This window comes from Xenopus laevis, chromosome 7L (genome assembly GCF_017654675.1).
Source record: "Xenopus laevis strain J_2021 chromosome 7L, Xenopus_laevis_v10.1, whole genome shotgun sequence".
Classification (NCBI taxonomy): Eukaryota; Metazoa; Chordata; class Amphibia; order Anura; family Pipidae; genus Xenopus; species Xenopus laevis.
In genome coordinates, this window is record NC_054383.1 from 116738439 (window position 1) to 116759432 (window position 20994).

At 40.3% G+C, this 20994-nt stretch overlaps 2 protein-coding genes across 4 annotated transcripts; one reads left to right on the forward strand and one right to left on the reverse strand.

The window, feature by feature from the left end:
- The first annotated feature begins 332 nt into the window (after positions 1–332).
- Positions 333–11621, forward strand: prmt1.L (protein arginine methyltransferase 1 L homeolog). 3 transcript variants are annotated; one of them, XM_018224374.2, is made up of 11 exons: positions 375–488; positions 2670–2723; positions 5118–5219; positions 5307–5462; positions 6707–6770; positions 6845–6987; positions 7760–7847; positions 8630–8745; positions 9369–9519; positions 10507–10628; positions 10706–11621. In XM_018224374.2, exons 1-11 carry the CDS (start codon positions 459–461, stop codon positions 10787–10789), a joined length of 1110 nt encoding a protein of 369 aa, XP_018079863.1. In that variant the 5' UTR covers positions 375–458; the 3' UTR covers positions 10790–11621.
- A 5275-nt stretch (positions 11622–16896) lies between these two features.
- Positions 16897–20027, reverse strand: LOC108696737 (DNA-directed RNA polymerases I, II, and III subunit RPABC5). The gene is made up of 3 exons (XM_018226348.2): positions 19922–20027; positions 17310–17419; positions 16897–17229 (listed from the first exon to the last, which is right to left on the reverse strand). Exons 2-3 carry the CDS (start codon positions 17402–17404, stop codon positions 17121–17123), a joined length of 204 nt encoding a protein of 67 aa, XP_018081837.1. The 5' UTR covers positions 17405–17419; positions 19922–20027; the 3' UTR covers positions 16897–17120.
- Between the last annotated feature and the right edge of the window lie 967 nt (positions 20028–20994).

The following is a 20994-nucleotide window of genomic DNA, read 5'->3' on the forward strand; positions in this document are numbered from 1 at the left end:
GTCCTGTCACATAATAACCCAAAGTAGGGAAAGAAAATGTTTTTTTCAACAATAGTTTATCGAAGCGGCCCCACACGGACAAAATTCGAATTACTAAAAGACTCCATTTTATTACGCGATGTTTTACGTATGAAACAAACTAACCAATAAGACAGATAAACGCTGTGACGGGCGGAGCCTTTCGCCAGTGAGTGGGTCAAGATTGATAGAAGCTAGCCAATCGGCGCGCAAAGATGGAAAGGGGCAGGTTTGTATCGCGAAGAAAGACACAATCCGCTGTTGTTGAGAGGTAGAAAAAACCGCGCGAAGGACCCTGGGGCGGTGCCGCTTGCAGGCGGGGCTTGTGTGTCCATATAAAAGGCTTAGGGGCCGCGGCGCATGTCGCAGTTCTCTCGTACAAAGCCGGTGGTGTGGCTTTGGGGTTCTTTTTCAGACTCGTGAGGGAGACTGACCGAAAGATGGCTGAGGCGAAGACCTGCAACATGGAGGTAAGTAGCCGAGAGAAAGAGGTGTCGGGCGGTGGGCTGTTTACTTCTGCACGACGCGATTTGAGACCACAGCGGCCTTATTACTCTAACTTTCACCAGCTATCGATGCTGGTGAACTACAACTCCCGCTATTCCTGCTGCGCCGTTTAGCGGTCGCAATCTGGTCCCTGTGTAATTTCCCATGGGTCTGGGTGTCCAGCGTGCGCTCCTCATGAGTCTTCATTGAATAGCTCCCAGCAGCCGCCGCCGGAGAGACGTGGGTGTTATAGTAGAGCAAGGCGGGACTTCTGTTCTATAATGGCGGCCTGGTGCTTCTTAGAAACACACGGGCGTCCACTGCGGGGAATTTCACGCGTGGGACGATTGTGTGACGTATGTGGCGCGTCTGTTCTGAGAAGTCAGCGGCCACGTGTTTCTCCAGCGATGCCCCGCCCACATGCCGGTAGCACAAAGCCAGGCCTTGCGCCTGCGCACGTGGGTCACACGCTGCACTAATATTGGGGGCGCCCGGGCCTTTCTTGTCTGGCTCTGGCTGTTCGCCTGCAATATTAGGAATACAGGGGCTAGGGACCCGCGATCGCCGCCGTGTAGTAACGGGCATGCGCAGTGTCCTTTGATCATCGTGTGACCGATAACAATGATGTCCAAATGGTGAAATACATTGTGTCCCTAGAAAGAATGGTGTGGATTGAATTGATCTATTTCTTAAAAAAAAAATCTTAAAGGAGACATATAGGATAAATGAAAACCCCCTTATGTAGGCAATTATAAGGAATATATGCTGTTGGTTTTACATGGTGCCTTCATTATCTTTAAAAATGGCACAGTAGGAGGGGGACAGCCAATCACAGCCCAGCAGCTCTCAGCTCACCGCCCTGTAGGACAGGAACCAATCAGCAGCTAGCAGGACCTGATGGGGAACTGAAGCCTGTTTTTGCAGGGCTGTGATTAACTGTCCCCCTCCTACTTTGTTTCTGGCAGGGACCGTTAAGACACGCCCACCCCTCATTTGAAATAGGGGCCAGTGATTAAAGATTCATTTTTGGCACCATGTTAAAGCAACACCATATAATTGCCTACAAAATTAAGGTTTTATTTATTCTATGTCTCATTTAACGTATTGAGGTTAAGGCATGCTGGAAGACATAGTCCAGCGTTGTTTGTATTCCTAAAGCATTCTTGCACAAAAGATGTCCTACTCCCCAGGGCAGCATTAGAATGCAAAGTAATCCTCCAATGAGTATCTCGGCTGACCTGTGTAAAGGTGGCCATGCACTAAGATCCGCTTGTTTGGCGATGTCGCCAAAAGTAGATCTTTCCCCGATATGACACTGAAGGCAGGGCTATATTGGAAGGAATCTGAACGATCGAATTTCAATGAGCGCAATGGGCTCAGACGGGTTGGTCGGGAGAAAAATATAACCTTCCCGATCAATATCATGTCCAGATATCGATCGAAAAGACCCGTTGGGAGCCTCCATACACAGGCAGATAAGCTGTCCAATTGGTCTAAACGACCGATGTCGGTAGCATTATCTGCCCGTGTATGGCCACCTTTAGTCTGACTCAAATGTTGTGAACAGTCTTTCCTGCCCACGTCTGCTTCTAGTGTAATCTAATGACCCTAAATAGCACAATCTCTGCATTCAAGATGGATGGCCTAGTGCTGGGAATCTGCAGTCTCTGGTCTATTCTCTTGTGTCTGTAATTTGCTCAGCAGAATTCTCAGTTGAACTGCATCTTTTCTAGACTTCTAGAACGTTGGGGGGTGCAGCAAGACAACTTTATGGTTGGGTTTAGTGTCCCTTTAACTTTTGGGCTACCCTCCTAGAGCAACTGTGTTTGCCAGTTAGGGTGGGATTTGGAGCAATGCCTACTTGCTCTCCACCCCCTTTTGAAAATCAGCAGGGTATTTGGGGTGTTTTATCTAGATATTGTTGGGACTGTCTGAATAGTGCATCTATAATATCTGTACTTTCTATGATCCATGGAGCCTTTGCCAAGTTTGGTTGTTGGAGGAAGAGCTTGACATGATTACCGAATGGTGTAGTTAGTTTTTGATATGTTGATGCCAAAGCTTTCTGAAATCTGAGGCCTGGCTGTTTTAAATTGCTGGCTTGACTTGTGACTGGCTTAAAACTAAGTCGCATTTTGAACCTTTTTCATGTTACTTTTTTCTAGAACTTTGTAGCCAAGTTGGCCAATGGAATGAGCCTGCGGACTCCAATAGAAGATGTAAATATCCTTTTTAATTTTTGGCTAGTTGTGTTTTGGCCAACTTGGCTTTAGAGTTCATGTAACAGGTTGCATTTCACTACATTGTACTGTGGTGCAGTGGTGTTATAGCCAAGTTAAAGTACAGGTAAAAATCACTAATCACTAACTTGCTCTCAGAGGAAGGCACTTTCTTCTGAGTCTCTCTGCCAAGTGCAAGTGTATACTACATCACACTTTTTATTTCTCTACTGCACATGGGATGCCATTAAAACAATATAAAAGGATGTTGCTGTGATTGGAGAACCCCACACCATTGCATTTCTTTTGATTGCTGGTGTAGCGAAGCAGGTCAGTAATTGGAATCTCTAGGGGTTGACATAACAATTGTCCCCCTTCCCAGTGAGTTTTACCTTTACTTTTCCTTTAAGCAGTCATTTTTATCCATGCTCTTTTTAAGCAGCTGAATTGAAATATGAGCAGTTGTGAAAGTAGTTAACTCCAGGTTTGCCATGGTTCCCAGTTAGGGCCATCTAAGGGGCTGTTATTTTTGTGATTGGGCATTTTTTCCCAAAAGTTAAACCATGGGCATTGCTTGAAATTGTTCTGTCATTGTACAGAAAGCTGGCCACTTCTAAGCAACTTTTCCATTGATCTTTAAGTTTTTGAACTAGTTGCCTTTTTCTTTTGACTCTCTCCAGCTTTCAAATGGGGGTCACTGACCCCATATCAAAAACAAATTCTCTGTAAGGGCACATGGGGAGATTTAGTCATCTGGCGACTAATCGCCTCTTCTGGGTGAACATCTCCCTGATCTGCCTTGCCGCCAGCTATAATAAAAAATCTCCAGCGCAATGGCACTCGTGGTGCTTCGATTTCCGACGTTGCTTCACAAGTAAACTTCGGGTGACTTCGGAAATCAAAGCGAAGCGAGTGCCTTCCCGCTGCTGATTTCTCATTACATCCGGTGGGAAGGCAGATTGGGGAAATTAAACATGAAATCCAATTTCTATTTTTTATTAAAGCATTCATAGCTGCTGTAAACTCATTTAAAAATCTCAGCTGTCAATCAGATATGGTCTGCCACTCCTCTGCCATGGGCATAGAGGTGGAGCAGACAATTACTTACACTTTCCATTCAGCACTTCCTAGATGTCACTTCTCTCCACATAGCCCCCTGTTCTCTTTACCGTTTAATTGTGTAACCAGGACATGGGGATGGACATGGGGTCCCCCATTCTGATGCACAAACAAGATTCTGAGATGATACAAGGCTTGCCTTAATAAGTGTCCACAAAATGGCGGCTGCTTGCTATAATTTTGAAATCCCAGACTGAAGGAAACAAGATTCAAATAATTTATATAGTGTAATTAAAGTTCATTTTGCTTGACTAATGTGATAGGAATTTTTTTGGGTGATGGGGTCCCCTTTAAGCAATAGAGGTGCAAATTTATCTTCATGTCTAATCACCCATTGCAATTAGTCAGCAGTAAGCAATTTACTGTTCAGTTGTTTACACACATGACTGGTAGTGGTTTTGCCCCACAGCTGGTAAACATGGCATTCTGGTAGTTACTTTTTTTTATCCCAACTAAAATGATGTATACTGCATTCTCTCAATAGGTTTGGCTTGTGACCCTTTAACAAAGCAATCACAGAACTAGTGCTTAGATAATCTTAATTTTTAAAGAGATGGTTCATCAAGTATGTTCTAGAATGGCCAATTCTGGGCAATTTTTCAATTGGTCTTCGTTTATTTTTTTTATGGTTTTTGCTTTTTTGTTCTGATGCTTTCCAGTTTTCAAATGGGGTTCACTGACCCCATCAAAGGGTAAGGGCACACCTGGGGATTCAGGGAGATTTAGTCGCCTGGTGACTAATCACCCATTCATTGGGACGACTAATCACCCTGAATGGCGCCACGTGTGCTATGCCGCAGGCGACTTTTCATTATAGCCGACGGAAAACATTGGGAAGTTGTTCAGGGAGATTAGTCCCAGAATCGCCAGGTGTGCCCTTAACCCTAAGAACCAAATGCTCTAAGCCTATTGCTACTTTCTGTTACTCCGCTTTTTATTCAGGCCTCTCCTATTCATATTCCAGGCTCTTAATCAAATCAGTGCATGGTTGCTGAGGTCATTTGAACCCTAGCAACCATATTGCTGAAATTACAAACTGGAGAGCTGCTGAATAAAAAAAATTAAACAATCCACAATTTAAAAAAATTAAAACCAATTGCAAATTGTGCCAGAATATCACTCTACATCATACGTTATATTTCATTTAAAGGTGAACACCTTAAAGGCACAGTTATGTATTATAGACACCCATAATTCATTAAATTGGATCTTTGTACTTTATACTTCTCATCTGGACATAGGGGTGTTAAGACTTATGTGTTTTGTTATTTTAAGGTTTCTTGTGCTCTGCCTGAGGGCAGTGTGAAGCCAAATGCAGAAGACATGACATCAAAAGATTACTACTTTGACTCGTATGCTCACTTTGGCATTCATGAGGTAAGTGAACTCTCGCTCAGTCCAATCTTTAAAGATAATAATGTGAATGTCGGGTTATTTCTGACCAATGCTTTTATCTGTCTGCAGGAGATGTTAAAAGATGAAGTTCGGACACTGACCTATCGCAACTCAATGTTTCACAACAGACATCTATTTAAAGATAAAGTTGTGTTGGATGTTGGGAGTGGCACGGGTATTCTCTGCATGTTTGCAGCAAAGGCTGGTGCCAAGAAAGTCATTGGGGTAAGAAAAACCTGTGCCCCTATAGGACAAAGCAAAGATTTAGAAACCTAGTTTTGTTTGTATTTACACTTGACATTTCCATGATGCTACTAGCTGGTATAGATTTTTTTTTTTCACTGCAATTTCATATAGTTGGATATGTCTTAAAGTTGTCCCTTTCCTGCAGGTGCTCTGTGATGTAGTATTTATAAATATAGCATAGGTACGGGATCTGTTAACTTGGGAAACAAGTTATACAGAAAGATCTAATTTTAAAGTTGAATGTTCGTGTCTCTAATGTTTGAGTCTGGCAGCTCAGTAATTCAGGTGCAGACTTTAAACTGTGACAATTTTGCAACATTTAGTTGATACATTTCTCAGCAGCATCTCTGGAGGATTAGTAACGTATCAATTCTTACAGCTGCCTGTAATGAAACCCAGAGATTCTGCTCAGCAGGGACAAATAAGAAATGTATCAACTAAATGTATCCATTTAGAACAGTTTACAGCAAGGGTGCCCAAAAGGTAGACAGGATCTACCAGTAGACCTTTAGCTGGTGATCAGTAGATCTCAAGAAACTGTCAACAAAGAGCTTGACTAAATCACCCTCCTGTTTCATTCTTTTCATTGAGTTATTTATTAAAGTTACATAATAAATAGTTGTTCATTAAACATACCAATATACACTTGCTCATAAATCAATATAATATTGTAAGTAATGTTTTCAGTGGAACAGAATGCTAACAATGTTTTTATTGATGTAGATCATTATGGGGCAACATCACTAAAAGTAGACCCCTCATTAGTAAAGTATGGGCCCTCCTGGTTTACAGTTTCTGAATTATGGAAAGACCATCTCCCATACTCCATTATAATCAAAAATACAATAATACATTTTAATTATTTCCTGTTTCTTTAATAATAAAACAGTACCTTGTACTTGATCTTTACTGAAGGCAAATCCAGCCTATTGGGTTAATTTAATGTTTCCATGATTTTGTAGTAGTCTTAAGGTGTGAAGATCCAAATTACAGAAAGACTTGTTATTCAGAAAGCCCCAGGTTCTAAGCATTCTGGATAAATGGTCCCATATGTGTGTCTAACAAATGTAGTAAGAGTGGTGGGGAGTAGGGAAATGGACAGTAAGAAAAGTGCGACGTGAAAACTAGGGAGCAGGAAGTGCAACCATCCTTAAAATGTGGGTTTAATGTGCCAGGTTAAAAAAAAAAATCTGACTGCATCTTTTTTTTTTTTTTTCTTCTAGATTGAGTGCTCAAGTATATCTGACTATGCCATAAAAATCGTGAAGGCAAATAAACTAGATCACGGTAGGTAACCACACAATCTTTTAAATTAGAAAGCAGTCTAGATGGAAACATTTATCTAACAACTTTTTCTTTAGTGGTCACCATCATCAAAGGCAAAGTAGAAGAGGTGGAGCTCCCAGTAGAAAAAGTGGACATCATAATCAGTGAATGGATGGGATATTGTTTATTCTATGAATCCATGCTTAACACAGTTATCTATGCACGGGATAAATGGCTGGTGAGTTTGCTTACATAGGGTTTTGGGCTAATGTTTGAATACCGTCAAAATGATTATTGTTGATGCTTGCTGTTTACTTGGATCTGATTGGGCTTATGGTAATTGTGATGCTCTGAGCATTATTGTACTGTACAACAGTGTGTACACATATCACTTTAGATAAAATAAATAACTGTTTTTATAATAGTACATAGTTAAGCGGGTTGAGAAAAGACCAAAGTCCATAAAGTTCAATCCCAGCGCACATACCTACACACCCACTGACTATACAAATATCTATATTAAGAGTGGGTATCACAAATAGCTTGGATATTATGCTTGTCCAAGAAATCATCCATCCAAGCCCCTTTTTAAAGGCGTAAACTGAGTTCGTATCACATTACCTGGCAGTGCATTCCACAACCTCACTGAAGAACCACCTACATTGCTTCAAATTAAATTTCTTCTAGTCTGAAGGGGTATCCTCTGGTACGGTGATCCACTTTATGGGTAAAAAAAGTCCCCTGCTATTTGTCTATAATGTCGTCTAATGTACTTGTAAAGTGTAATCATGTCCTCCCCCTCAAGCGCCTTTCCTACAGAGAAAACAACCCCAACCATGACATGATTGTAACTGGTTTGCCTTTGGTTAAGATTCATAAAAAATTAGATCCCACTCATGGTGGAGAACTGTTACAGTAGCTCTCATGCTAAATATAACCAATCATATAAAATCTATAGCTTGCTGTGCAGTATGTTTACAATGTACTTAATTATATTCTGCTGTTTCCAGAACCCAGATGGATTAATATTTCCAGATCGTGCTACACTGTATGTAACTGCTATTGAGGATAGACAATACAAAGACTACAAGATTCACTGTGAGTAAAAGCTCTGATTTTTAGGTGCCAGTTGGAACACTTGTATTACCCAGATTTCCTTAATTGCAAATCCATTCATCTAAAAACCTAGTGGCACATTTATCAAGGGTCGAATTTTTTAACTCCCATAAATTCGACGGATCAAAATTTTTTCTAAAATAACATTTTTTACTCCGAATAGGACCTGAACTTAAATCAAACTTGTTTCGAGTTTTTTTTAGGTGGCGAATTCTTTCAAGTTCTTAAAGGGCCAGAGTGATCTTGAAAATGTAATTCAAATTTTTAAATCTAATTTGAATAACTCCCTAGTCAAATTTGACACTTTTGATCATAAACTCGTAAATTTGAATTTTCAATTAGACCCTTGATAAATCTGCCCCTTAGTCTTGTCCTATTAACATGGTTTTGTTTTATGCCATTTATGCGGTGTTCTGTTAAAATACTCAACTCACCATTGCCAGCTACAATTTAGAATGTTATCTCTGCGTTGTCCGCATGCACTTCCATTCAACAAACTTAATACATTTAGAATTTTTGCATTACCACTTTTTATGGTATCCATTGTGGCCTGCCTTCAGCTTTTTTATAATTGTGGTCAGCAGAATAAGTGGAGACTCTGAAGAATGCATTAATGTAAGGAACATCCAAAACTTTGTACCTTGTTCAAATTGTTTTTGAAATGCTTTGAAAAGGTGACAAAGATTTGTTTTATATTTTAGTCATGTCTTTATATTTGATGAAAATGTATCGACTTTTGTTCATTATACCAATCTCTATTGCAGGGTGGGAAAATGTTTATGGCTTTGATATGTCATGCATTAAGGATGTAGCCATCAAGGAGCCTCTGGTTGATGTTGTTGACCCCAAGCAACTGGTCTCAAACGCCTGCCTTATAAAGGTTTGTATCTGTTAAGTCTGTCTTGTGTGATGTCAACAGTTAACAAGGACCTCCTTTTAAATGTCCTAAAATGTAAGCATGACTGAATAAAATTGCTACAATAGTGCCTGAGTAATTTTTGCTGATTTAAGCACAAGTAAGCTATTGCAGCAGCCGTTTATTTTTTAGTCACTGATCTTTATAGTGTCATTGCATGCTATTTATAATTGTGCCATTAAAGTCTTCCCAATGCTTCTGATCCCCATTATCCTTTGAGAGGTCTGCTATATTTGTGCTGCAGTAGTCTGTTCTAACGGACATGCTCAGGAGTGACTGTCAAAGTTTGCAAAACAGTCTGGTTATGGAACTTCAAGTAACAATTTCTTTAAAAAAGCTTATAGTGGAAAAATAAACATTACATATAGCTTAGTGTGTATTATATTTTTTCTTCTATCACTTCTAAATTGTCCATTATAAATTGTTCTAAATTATTGTCACTTGTATGTATATTTTCAGAATGCCATGGATTTTGCATTGCTTTTCTTTAAAGTCCTGTGGTGAAAAGATAGGACTTAGGCCTCCTGTGTGACAGTGTGCAATGATAGTTAAGGCCAATTTTAACTACATTTCTCTTGCACTTTTAGGAAGTGGATATTTATACTGTCAAAGTTGACGACTTGACCTTTACCTCTCCATTCTGCCTGCAAGTGAAACGAAATGACTACATCCATGCCATGGTTGCGTATTTCAACATTGAATTCACACGGTGCCATAAAAGAACTGGCTTTTCTACAAGTAAGAATTTTTTTTATCTTAGACTAAATTGCTAGCCCAAGTAGCTTCATTTACTGACTTAAAGGGATACTGTCATGGGAATTTTTTTCCCCAAAACACCTGTTAATAATGCTGCTCCAGCAGATTTCTGCAATGAAATCAATTTCTCAAAAGGGCAAACATATTTTTTTTATATTAACTTTGAAATCTGACATGAGGCTAGACATTGTTGTTTCCCAGCTACCCTCAGTCATGTGACTTGTGCTCTGATAAACTTCAGTCACTCATATCACCCCCTCCCTTCCCCCAGTAGCCTAACAGAACAATGGGAAGGTAACCAGATAACCGCACCCTAACACAAGATAAGAGCTCCCTGGTATATCCAAGAACATCACTCAATAGTAAAATCCAGATCCCACTGCAACACATTCATTTACATTGAGTAGGAGAAACAGCCTAAGAGCTCCCTGGTATATCTAAGAACATCACTCAATAGTAAAATCCAGATCCCACTGCAACACATTCATTTACATTGAGTAGGAGAAACAGCCTGTCAGAAATCCGTTCATCCTAAAGTGCTGGCTCTTTCTGAAATCGCATGACCAAGCAAAATGACCAGAGATGGCACATACATTACTTAATACTTTCTTGTTTAGGAATGACATTTTATACTGTAGAGAATTATTTGCAGTGTAATTTGGAAATATAAATTTGTCTTAAATCATGACAGAATCCCTTTAAGTTGACCATACATGGGCCAATAAAGCTGCCGACTGGCCTGAATAACGGATCTGGCCATAAATCCACTAGATTTCGAGTGGTTAGGTCTGATAGTAGACATAAACACTGTCCTCGGTCCTACAAAGCTGCAATTCTGATTTGCCCAGGGGCTAAACTATCAGATCAGCCTAATATTGCCTACCCTATTGGTTAGTGTTGCCATGACAGTCTGTTTAATGATTGTGAGCACTTTTAAGTAACCTGATCTACCTCCCTTGTTTTCTGCAGGTCCTGAGTCTCCGTACACTCACTGGAAGCAAACCGTTTTCTACATGGAAGACTATCTCACTGTTAAGACTGGCGAGGAGATCTTTGGTACCATAAGCATGAAGCCTAATGCCAAAAACAACGTAAGAAAACTTTGCTATTGCTGTCTCAAGTAATCTGTTTGTGGAATGAAAACTAAACAAACTTTTATTTTCTTCAGCGTGACCTGGATTTTACTGTTGACATTGATTTCAAGGGCCAGCTGTGCGAGTTGTCCTGTTCGACAGACTATAGAATGCGTTGAAACTACAAGCAAGCTGACCTGCCTGAAGAAACTGAATCCCAATGCATCATGTATAACATTTAGCTGTGTGGTTTTATTTACATCGCGTACAAAGTTTTAACCCCTGCTGCTAGCCACAAATGGGGAATGTTTTAGAAGCCCAGTTCAATGTAGAGTGCAAGGAGTTCCTTGGTTATACCAAAAGCACTGATCTTGTCCTCTACAGTGGCCATTTAGGCTTGAGTATTCAGCTCGGCTGGATTCATAGTGTAAATAAAGATCCATAGTGGATACAAACCACCTGTTTAATACTGTACAACTTAAGAGCCCCCAACAGTTGTCCTGCCTTTAGCAGGTCTCTCTGGAGGCATTCCTTTTTGTTTTAGTAGGGAATTCAGTCAGAATGAATTGCTAGAATTTAGGACTTCATTTTGACTGTAGAGAACCCTAAACCTCCATTACGGAGTGGCCTAAGGGGTGTCTACACTGCAAGAGTATTCAGCCCCTGCTGGCAGCAAAGTGTTAAGCTCCAAAGTGTGCATTCCCATTTTCACTTTTTTTTTTTTTTATTAAATGGACACTATCTGGGTGGGATTTCTGTCCTGTTAGCAGGGTGCTGGTATCATCAGTATCACTGTTTATCCCTCATGTGGAGCAGACCTCCATCCCATTGAGGGCAAATGGGTCACTCACTTGGCTTGGTGTTTTGTACTGTTTTTGTAAGTCTCTCAGACCTTAGTATGGAAAAGGACCTTCATTTGTTTTATGATCTGTCAAAGCTTCCCATTGTGACTTTCATAACTTATGGTTTTTATATGGTTGCATTCATAATGAAATTAAAAAGTGAACTGTGTATATGTGTTCTGGTTTTGTGCGGCTTCCACTGGTAAAGTGCACAACGTGGCCTTGCAGATGCCCTTAGGCACTTTTGCAATTTGCATTCAATTTCCAAGAAATGCAAGATAGTGTTAATATGAATACATTTTGTCGAAACTGCAAAACCTGCTGTTCCATCTCAGATGTGATCCTGTTAGTAGTTGTCAGAGACTGGTCTTAGTCTGTTCAGGAAAGCTTTGAAGTTCTCAAATGGATCATGGTCAAACTGACCAGTCGGTTTTGCTTTTGTAACATTTTAAATACAATGGTACATGGTTTTTAATATCTTTGAATCTTAAAATAATACAATTTCAAAAGTACTTAGATTTGCATTCAGTTTTACAGACCCTGCTCTATAAGCTTATCTTTCTGATGGACATCCACATTTCCTGCAAATATGGATGGCCACCTTTTCTGGAAAAAATACTGGCCTTCCTATATTGTCGTTTTTTTTTTTTTTTCACCCTATTAACATAAGGATCAACCATCATTTTTACTGACCAGGCCGGTGGCAACCCTAACTGCGACTAAACCATTGATTTGCAGTGTGTTATGGTGGACCCCACCTCTGTATGGCACAGAGTAAACTGCCCTGGAAACTCAATGGGTCCCAATATGGTGAGGTATCTGTTCATATAGAAGCAGTAGGCCCAGGCAACAATTGAAGCACTTTCATTTTACTGATAGGGATGTTAAGTCAGATGGTTGGCTCCTAGTAACGCTGACAGCCAATTTGGACCTTCTGATACTTCTATTGCCAGATTGGGTTTATGAATATTTTGTAGTTCACCTCAGGCATTTCCTAGGATAGAGGAAAAACAAAAAAATTAAGGATGACCCAAGCTTTCAAAATATGCTAGAATGTATTTCTACTTCTGTAACAAGATACAGACTTCTAAATGTCTAAACCTTTTTCATTGATAAACATAGAAGTTTAGTTGTGTGAATACAACTGCCTGGGTCTCCTAAACGCACAAATAACGAACATGTAGTTTTAAGAGATTTCTGACTTGTAGAAGTCAAAACTCCCAGCAGTACACTACCAAATTTCCAAAGCACTCCTGAAAATCTTCATACTTTAAAATCAAAAGCAAAGTTCCACTTAAAGTAGGCTTAACCTAGCAAACATACATGTTTTTAGACTGATTCAGAATGTCTTTCTATGCCAAACTGCCTAGTTGCAATGCTTTCCTATAGTTATTTTTGAGAAATGACCGGTTTCCAATATCTTATCTTCTGCAGCTAATTGTCATTGGATGCCACAAAGGCATTGGAATTGCACTAGCTTTAGGAGCTAATGCAGAGATTTGTTAGGACAGACTGTTCCACACATTGCTTTGCACTCTCTCTGGGAGCCCTGACTGGTAAAAGTGGTCTCGCTCTACCCCACCTAAGCTTCTACTTCCTGGCTAGCCAAATCCACAACATACATGGCTGGTTTCTCCTACTCTACTGCTCCTCACCAGGAAATGTAATTTCGCCAGTGGCAAACTTTTGACGAAACTGGTCAAATTCTAGCCAAATTCTGACAAATGCAAAATGATTCTTTCTACACCAAAGCACCAAACTTCAAAGCTATGGTAAAACAAAAAAAAGTTATGGAACAATAATGCAGGAGTAAAAAGCCTACAAATCAAAGTATATTGTGCAAAACAGGATAATTAGTGCCCAAAATACTGGATCCAATAGTCATGCTGCCATATTTAAAATTTGTTAGGTTAAAAGCAAAAGACATTGGTAAAATTAAATAAAGGGGAGACATTTCTTTGTGTTTGTGTAATACAAATATGTACACTTGTAAATGTTGTGTGGCAGGCAGTGTATATAAGTGTGCAAAAGCAGCAAACCATTCAAATGTGTTCAAAGGGGCGATTCACCTTGAAGAGCTTTCTGTATGTTATGGCTAATTCTAAGCAACTTTTTGAATGCTTAATTTTAAGTTTCGGAATGACTTGCCTCCTGACACTTTCCAGCTTTCAAATAGGGGTCACTAACTCCATTTAAAAGCAAATGCTTTGTAAAGCTGCAAATTCATTGTCATAGCTATTTATTAATCATCTTTCTGTTAAGGACTGTCCTGTTCATATTCCAGTCTCTTATTCAAATCAATGCATGGTTACTGGGGTAATTAGTACCCTAACATGGATGGATGGAGCGGGCAGGGATACGGTTGGGAGGTTGTGGATCGAGGAAAACTAGTCCTACACACCCCCTATGACTGTGTGAAACACAATGCGTAAGGTGTTATCTGTGGAATAAAGAGTGCAGGTTTTTGATCTCAGACCGGGTCCATGGAGTCTCTGGGGTGTGTGCCTAAAGCAGCTCTGCAAAGAAACGTTTTCTCCCCAAGCGACGAGTTCGGGGCGCAGCACCTGGGCCATCAACGGAGAACGGTGAGTGCACCTGATTTGAAAGAATACATTTAAGTTAGCGACGGGTTCGCGGCAGTGGCACCCGAATTACATGGTGTACAAGTGAAAACATAAAAGTTTAAGCTCCCAAGAGGTTAATTGTATAATAAAGTTGGCAGCACCTGTCTTAAGTTTGGCATTGCAACACATCTCTACTGCCAACCCTCTGCACAAGTGGGAAAAAGCCACCGACGCAAAGGGAGAAGCTGTAACCGTGCAGAACATATTGCATACATTCTTGCACGTGAACTCAACTTGCCTAATAGGAAATATTCTAAGCAACATTCCAACACATTACAGCTTTTGAATAGGGTTTAAAGGGGATGTATGGTCAGAAATGATAATCCCCTTTGCCTTTAGGGAAACTAAATCATTTTTCAAATTGCAAATAATTATTTTTTGTAAGAGTTGCTTTTGAGTTTTGATTGAGCTTAAGTCAAACGCAACTCAAAACCGGACAGTGTTGGACTGGCCCACTGGGATAACCGGAAAACTCCCAGGTGATAGTGGGCCCTCCTGCTTCTAAACATTTGTCTTATTTCATGGTCATTACCTATTTCTATGAGAATAAAGAGGCTAAATACAGTATATGGAATAATAGGTTATAGTATGTAAAGAAAAGAGACTAGGAGAATAGAGTTTGAGTGGGGAGAGGAAGAAAATAATACTTAGAATGGGCCCCTGGTGTCCCACCCAGTCTGACACTGAAACTGGCTCATAAATAATTATTTGCCATTTGAGAAATGCTTCTATTCTTTACCTAAAGGCAAATGTGATTATAATTTTTGACCATACATCCCTTTTAGGGCACTTACAGATGAGCGTTTTAGCTGTGCTCCCCTGCGTTCCAGTCTCATGCGCTCAGCTGCAGGGGGGGATTATGCAAACGCATGTAAGTGCCGAACGCTGGTTGGGACACAGCATGTTCCATTTTTCCTACGTTTGGCGCTTACATGCGTCTGTGTGAGTACAGCTCCATTGACAATAATTCAGTGCGTCTACTCCTGCGCTCCCTTGCAGCTGAGCGCATGAAACCGGAACGCAGGGAAGCGCAGCTGAAAACGCTCGTCTGTAAGAGCCCTTAAAGTTGTCTGGAAATGTAATAATTACTGAAAGCACCTTGTTATCTGCACTGCTGGGAAACAATGTAACAGAAGCCAGAGGATAGATCTGGGAATTAGCATGGAAGGAAAATGATTGGCTGGAGTACAACCGGCCTGTGCAGTTTAATCAATGGCAGTAATGGGGTGGTTTGTCCCCTGGAAATTGACCACACAGGTGTGTTTTTGCCTTTATGCTCTGGCCAAATGTTCACAAGGAAGCACAGATTTCTGCTATGGGGCAGGACTATTCATTGGCAGTATCATGATAAAGACAACAGTTAACTGTACTCTTAAAGCAAACGTAAATCCTCAACTAAAACATGAATGTAAATTGTGGATTTGGATGCGTGGGTCGATAAATGAAGAAGCCGGGTGTGGCTTGAGTTTTTTCTCAACTCTCCCATCACTAATTTGGTGGATGAGGAGCTCCATCTACTGGACAAACTGAAAAATTGACCAGACAGATGCTGCATTTCCTTAGATATAGAAAGAAACACTATAGGCCAACACTCTGTACCTACGAATCAGATGTATTCCTTTAAAGGACAAGGAAAGGCAAAAAAATAAAATCCCATTTTTACTTTCTTTAATGAAAAAGAAACCTATCTCCAACATACTTTGATTAAAAAATGTGTACCGTTTTTATAAGAAACCTGACTGTATGCAGTGAAATTCTTCCTTCATTTACTGCTGTGTATAGGAATTGTCAGACGGTCCCTAACTGCTCTGCAGGGAAACAATCATACTTATGAACAGCAGGGGGAGCCCCCACCTTACTTCCCAGCCATGCAGAACTCAAGCAGTTTTGTTTATGACGATCCCTAAGCAGCCCAGACCACACTGAGCATGTGCACTGTCAGGGTCAGACAAAGATGTTTAACAAAGTTACAAGATGACAGCCCCGTGTCCAACTTTGAAAGCATAAATTATTTGTTTGATTAGGCTTGTGGTGCAGTAAGTTCATGCTTATGTTTAGTATACAAAATACAGCATTTTTAGACTTATTCTATTTTAGACTTTCCTTTTCCTTTAAATGGGTTGTTGAACTTTTTTTTCTAAGCATCTTTTCAATTGGCCTTAGTTTTTTTTTTCTTTGCGAGTTTTTGATTTATTTGCTTTCTTCTCTTTCCAGCTTTCAAATAGGGGTCACTGACCCCAGCTAAAAAAAAATGCTCTTTAAGGCTACAAATGTATTGTTACTGCTGCTTTTTATTACTCATCTTTCTATTTAGGCTTCTCCTATTCATATTCCAGTCTCTTATTCAAATCAATGCATGGTTACTAGGGTAATTGGACCCTAGCAACCAGATTGCTGAAATTGCAAACTAGAGAGCTGCTGAATAAAAAAGCTAACGAAAAAACCACAGATAAATGAAAACTAATTGCAAACTGTCTCGGAATATCACTCTGTTATATCATACTAACTACTCTGACTCTATTTAGCTACCAAATGCTAATTTCACATGCTTAAATGTGATTTTGCCCACCCCTGCCCCTTGTGTCTCATTCCCTTCCCCTTTAGATTGTAAGCTCTTTGAACAGGGCCTTGCTCACCTTTTGTACTGGTACTGGTTGTTATGTATGTAAGTTTGTATGTTATATGAATGGATTTCTTTGTATAAGCACATTCATTTTACAGCATATGCAAGATGTTGACGCTCTAAAAATACTTGATAATAATTTAAAGGAGAACAACCCCTTTAAGCCAGACATAATGACAGGCAGCAGAATCCAGACATGGTAGAGATAATATATTTATTTTTTATATATAGTGCACATCATGAAGAGGAAAAATGCAATTTGTGTTAACTACAACTCCCAGCATTCTCCCGTTAGAGCCAGTTTTCCCATATGGCAAGGCATGATGGCTATCTCCATGGAACAGACGGTACAAGGAGTCCTGCACTTCCCTGAGCCCACGGTTGGTGCAGTTTGTATAGAGCCGCAGGTGCCAGGGCCTCATCACTTCTCTAAAGGTGCATAGTTCAACAACTTCTCAATGAGATCCACGTGCGAGAGCAGCATGCGCCTGCAACAGTAGCGCTTTAACCCAAGTGCATCCAGGGCATCGCTGAAAAGAAACAGAATTCGGCTAATGAGCTGGGCAACAACAATGCAGGAGGGTATATAAACATCAGTGCTAGGACTTACCCCTCTGTGTATTCAGCTTGTAAAAGACCCAGGTAGGCTTCCCATTTATTCCCAACCACCTTTCCACAGGTGAAGCATCTCACAGGGATAATCATACTGAGCAAGAGAGGCTGAAATAGAAACACATGCGGGGAGTTGGCTGCTGCAGTTGTGCAACATATCTGCAATAATTAGGGACTCCTCAGAGTTCTGCCAGGCTGGGCAAAGTCCCAGGGGATCCCCTAGTCTGGGAAAATTCCCATCAGCCCTATAACCTCTAAGCCACGTGCAGTGTCATAACTACAGTAGAAACCCCATTATATGTTTTTCAGGGGACCAGGAAAAAATTTTGTAAAATCAGGGAAATGCATTAAAGTAACTTTTTCTTCAAGTACTGAAAGAATATAAGCGCAGGAGTCCGTTTTACTTTGAGATACAATATTTACTGTGTTAATAACAAGGGTTAAAGGGGTGATTCACCTTTAAGTTAACTTTTAGAATGGCTAATTCGGAGCAACCTTTCAATTGGTCTTCATGTTTTCTTTATCGTTTTTGAATTATTCACTTTTTTCTTCTGACTACTTTTTTTAATACTCATCTTTGTATCCAGCCCATCTCATATTCCAGTCTCCTATTCAAGCCAATGCTTGGTTTCTAGGGTAATTAGGACCCTAGCAACCAAATGGCTGAAACTGCAAACTAGAGAGCTGCTGGATAAAAAGCTAAATAACAAAAAACAAAAATAATAAAAAATTAAAACCAATTGCAAATTGTCTCAGAATATCACTCTCTACATCATACTAATCATTTAAAGGTGAACAACCCCTTTAAGCATTGCAGAGTTAATGTTACACTATGGGGGGCGAGTGCAAGACTCTCTGTCAGTCACATTCCCACCTAAGGCAATAAGTGATTGGTGCAGGACTGCATAAGGGTAGGACTACATGGAGGTTTTTGGCAACAAAACGCCAGCGTCAAATCGCATGCAACGGAAATAAGGTAAGCGAATGCATTGTCAGATGGTGTCGCAGCATTGATTCGACACGACCGTCTGATGTGGATGCGGCGTCTGCATCCAACAGTCGTGCCACATCGGATCAACGCTGCGTCTTCATCCAAAATTTCCATTACTTACCTTATTTCCGATGCATGCGATTGGACGCCGGCATTTTGTTGCAGTGCGTCGGACCGCGCCGAAAATGGTCAGGGGCAGACTAATTGGAATTGACCATTTACAGGCAGAACCATGGCAAAATATACATCTGCTTAGTATTTTAGACCTCTTTATTTCACAAATAATGACATTCATTGAAGAGAAAAAGCAGTTTTTTGGCAAAATTTTAATGTAAAATCCGGGAAAACATTACTTAAAATCAGGGAAATGCACCCACTGAAATGCATTATAAATCGAGGTTTTACCGTAGCTGTTATTGGGCCCCACAGCAAATTAATTTTAGGGCTATATATATATATATATATATATATATATATATATATATATATATATATATCCCCATACGGCAAAATTTTTATATTATATATATATATATATATATATATCCCCATACGGCAAAATTTTTATATTATATATATATATATATATATATATATATATATATATATATATATATATATATATATATATATATATATATAATTTATTTATTTTTACCTATTTATGTTGATATTGCTCAGTAATTAGGGCCTCATGGGGCCCCCTATACCACCTGCCCCCCCCCGTCACAGGTTCTGCTTTCTTTGCAGTTACAACCCTGGCTATGTGCATCCATCTGTGCATGACCCCTGGGTTTCAGGTTCTCTGGTGGTCCCTAGAGGGCCCAGTCCAACACTAACTTTAAGTTAACAATAAGTCATATTGGTAGCCAATCACTCACACCTACTCTCCTTCTCCCCAACACCACCTATTGCTAGTCTATAAAGCTCTGGTAACATACAGAGCAGCGGAGGCTTAAACGGGGTCCATTAAAGGGATAATTTAACTTTAACTTAACTTTTAATATGTTATAGAATGCCTCACTTTAATCAACTTTTCCACTAGCGTTAAAATTTTTTCTTTGCAAAGGTTTTTGAATTTATTGCCTTCTTCTGACTCTGTTTTTAAAACAGGGGTCACTGACCCCCATCTAGAAAACAAATGCTCTGTAAGGTTACTCATCTTTCTATTCATGTCCCAGTCTTATTCAAATCAATGCATGGTTGCTAGGTTAATTTAGACCCTAGCAACCAGACTGCTGAAACTGCCAACTGGAGAACTGCTGAATAAAAAGCTTAAAAAAAAAAAAACACAAATAAAAAAAAAAATTAAACCCAATTGGAAATTGTCTCAGAATATCACTCTCTACCTCATACTAAAAGTTAATTTAAAGGCAAACAATCCATTTAAAGACTACCTTTGTAGCCAAATGAAGCTGCTAAACTACCAGCAGAGACACAGCAGTAGACATTAGTGTAGAGCACATGACAGGCCTGGTCTCAGCGCTAGGAAACCCCATACATTAGTATATTATTAGTATACACTGATCAATCAGCTACAGGGTTTGGTGACTGACGCCCAGGCCCCTCTAGACACTCTAACACCCCGTGTGTGTGCGCACTAACAGCTTTACACGTACCTTCCCCAAAGAGCGAACTTTCCAGCGTGCTGCGTCAGTTGTGCGAGCATGCGCAGTGGAACTGTCACCGCTTGTTTTTGTACCTTTGCGAGCGGCCGGTAGAGGGCGCCAGAGGACACGAAAACGGTGGTGACAAGCTTTTATTTGTCATTGGACTCGAGAAACTCCTACTTTACTTCCATTATATGCATAAATAGCAATTTGCCGACTAATAGCTCTTAAAGAGACACTGCCACCAAAAAAAAAAAACGCTCCTTAGAAGTGCCTGGCTACATGGCAGCTCTCACCACTATCATTGGGTCCTCATTGGGTGCAATTTTGCAAACATTATTGTGTGGTTATATGAAGCAGTATAGTTTGATCTGCAGCACTACATTTCCCAGCAGCCCCTGAAAGCCCTTGGCTGCCACAAGACTTCCCCTACACACACCATATAGACTTTGTATATACCCCGTCTTAGGGTAGAGACACATGGTCAGATTCGGGGAGATTTAGTCGACTAGGGTTGCCAACTTTTAACAAAATTTTCACTGGCCAGTGGTGGGGGCGGGAATAAAATGGGCGGGTCATGATGGCAAAAGGGCGGATCATGACATCAAAGGGGCCGGAGCCACGGCACAATGGGGCGAAGGCTGCGAAAAGAGTAAGGGGCAAATTCACTAAAGAGCGAAGCGCAAATTCGCCTGCTTACGTAATTTCGTTACTTCACCGATTTACTAACGGGTGCTGGCGTAAATTCTCTAGCAAAGTGGACCTACTCTAGCGTTACTTTGCACCCTTACGCCAGGCTAAGTTGCGCTCTGGCGAAGGGACGTAACTACGCTAATTCACTAACTTGCGGATTTTACTGAACGTTACCTCTTGCACCAGACTTGCCTTCGCCACCTCAGACCAGGTGAAGTGCAATAGAGTAGATAGGACTTGCTTCAAAAATTTTTTCTAAATCCCAAAAAACGCTGGTGACTTTTCATTTTTCAGGGGGATAGGCTGCAAAACAAGATCATAATTTTGTTTGGGGTACCCTCCTTCCCCCCTACATTTCCTAACATATGGCACCTAAACTATACAGTGGG

Bases quoted from the DNA above. Each gene is read 5' to 3' on its own strand.
- prmt1.L (XM_018224375.2), top strand. From the start codon at position 459: ATGGCTGAGGCGAAGACCTGCAACATGGAG. The intron at 6,771-6,844 runs GTAGGTAACCAC...CTTTTTCTTTAG, and splicing joins GGCAAATAAACTAGATCACG to TGGTCACCATCATCAAAGGC. The intron at 9,520-10,506 runs GTAAGAATTTTT...TGTTTTCTGCAG, and splicing joins AAGAACTGGCTTTTCTACAA to GTCCTGAGTCTCCGTACACT.
- LOC108696737 (XM_018226348.2), bottom strand. From the start codon at position 17,404: ATGATTATCCCTGTGAGATGCTTCACCTGTGGAAAGGTGGTTGGGAAT. The intron at 17,230-17,309 runs GTAAGTCCTAGC...GTTTCTTTTCAG, and splicing joins CAAGCTGAATACACAGAGGG to CGATGCCCTGGATGCACTTG.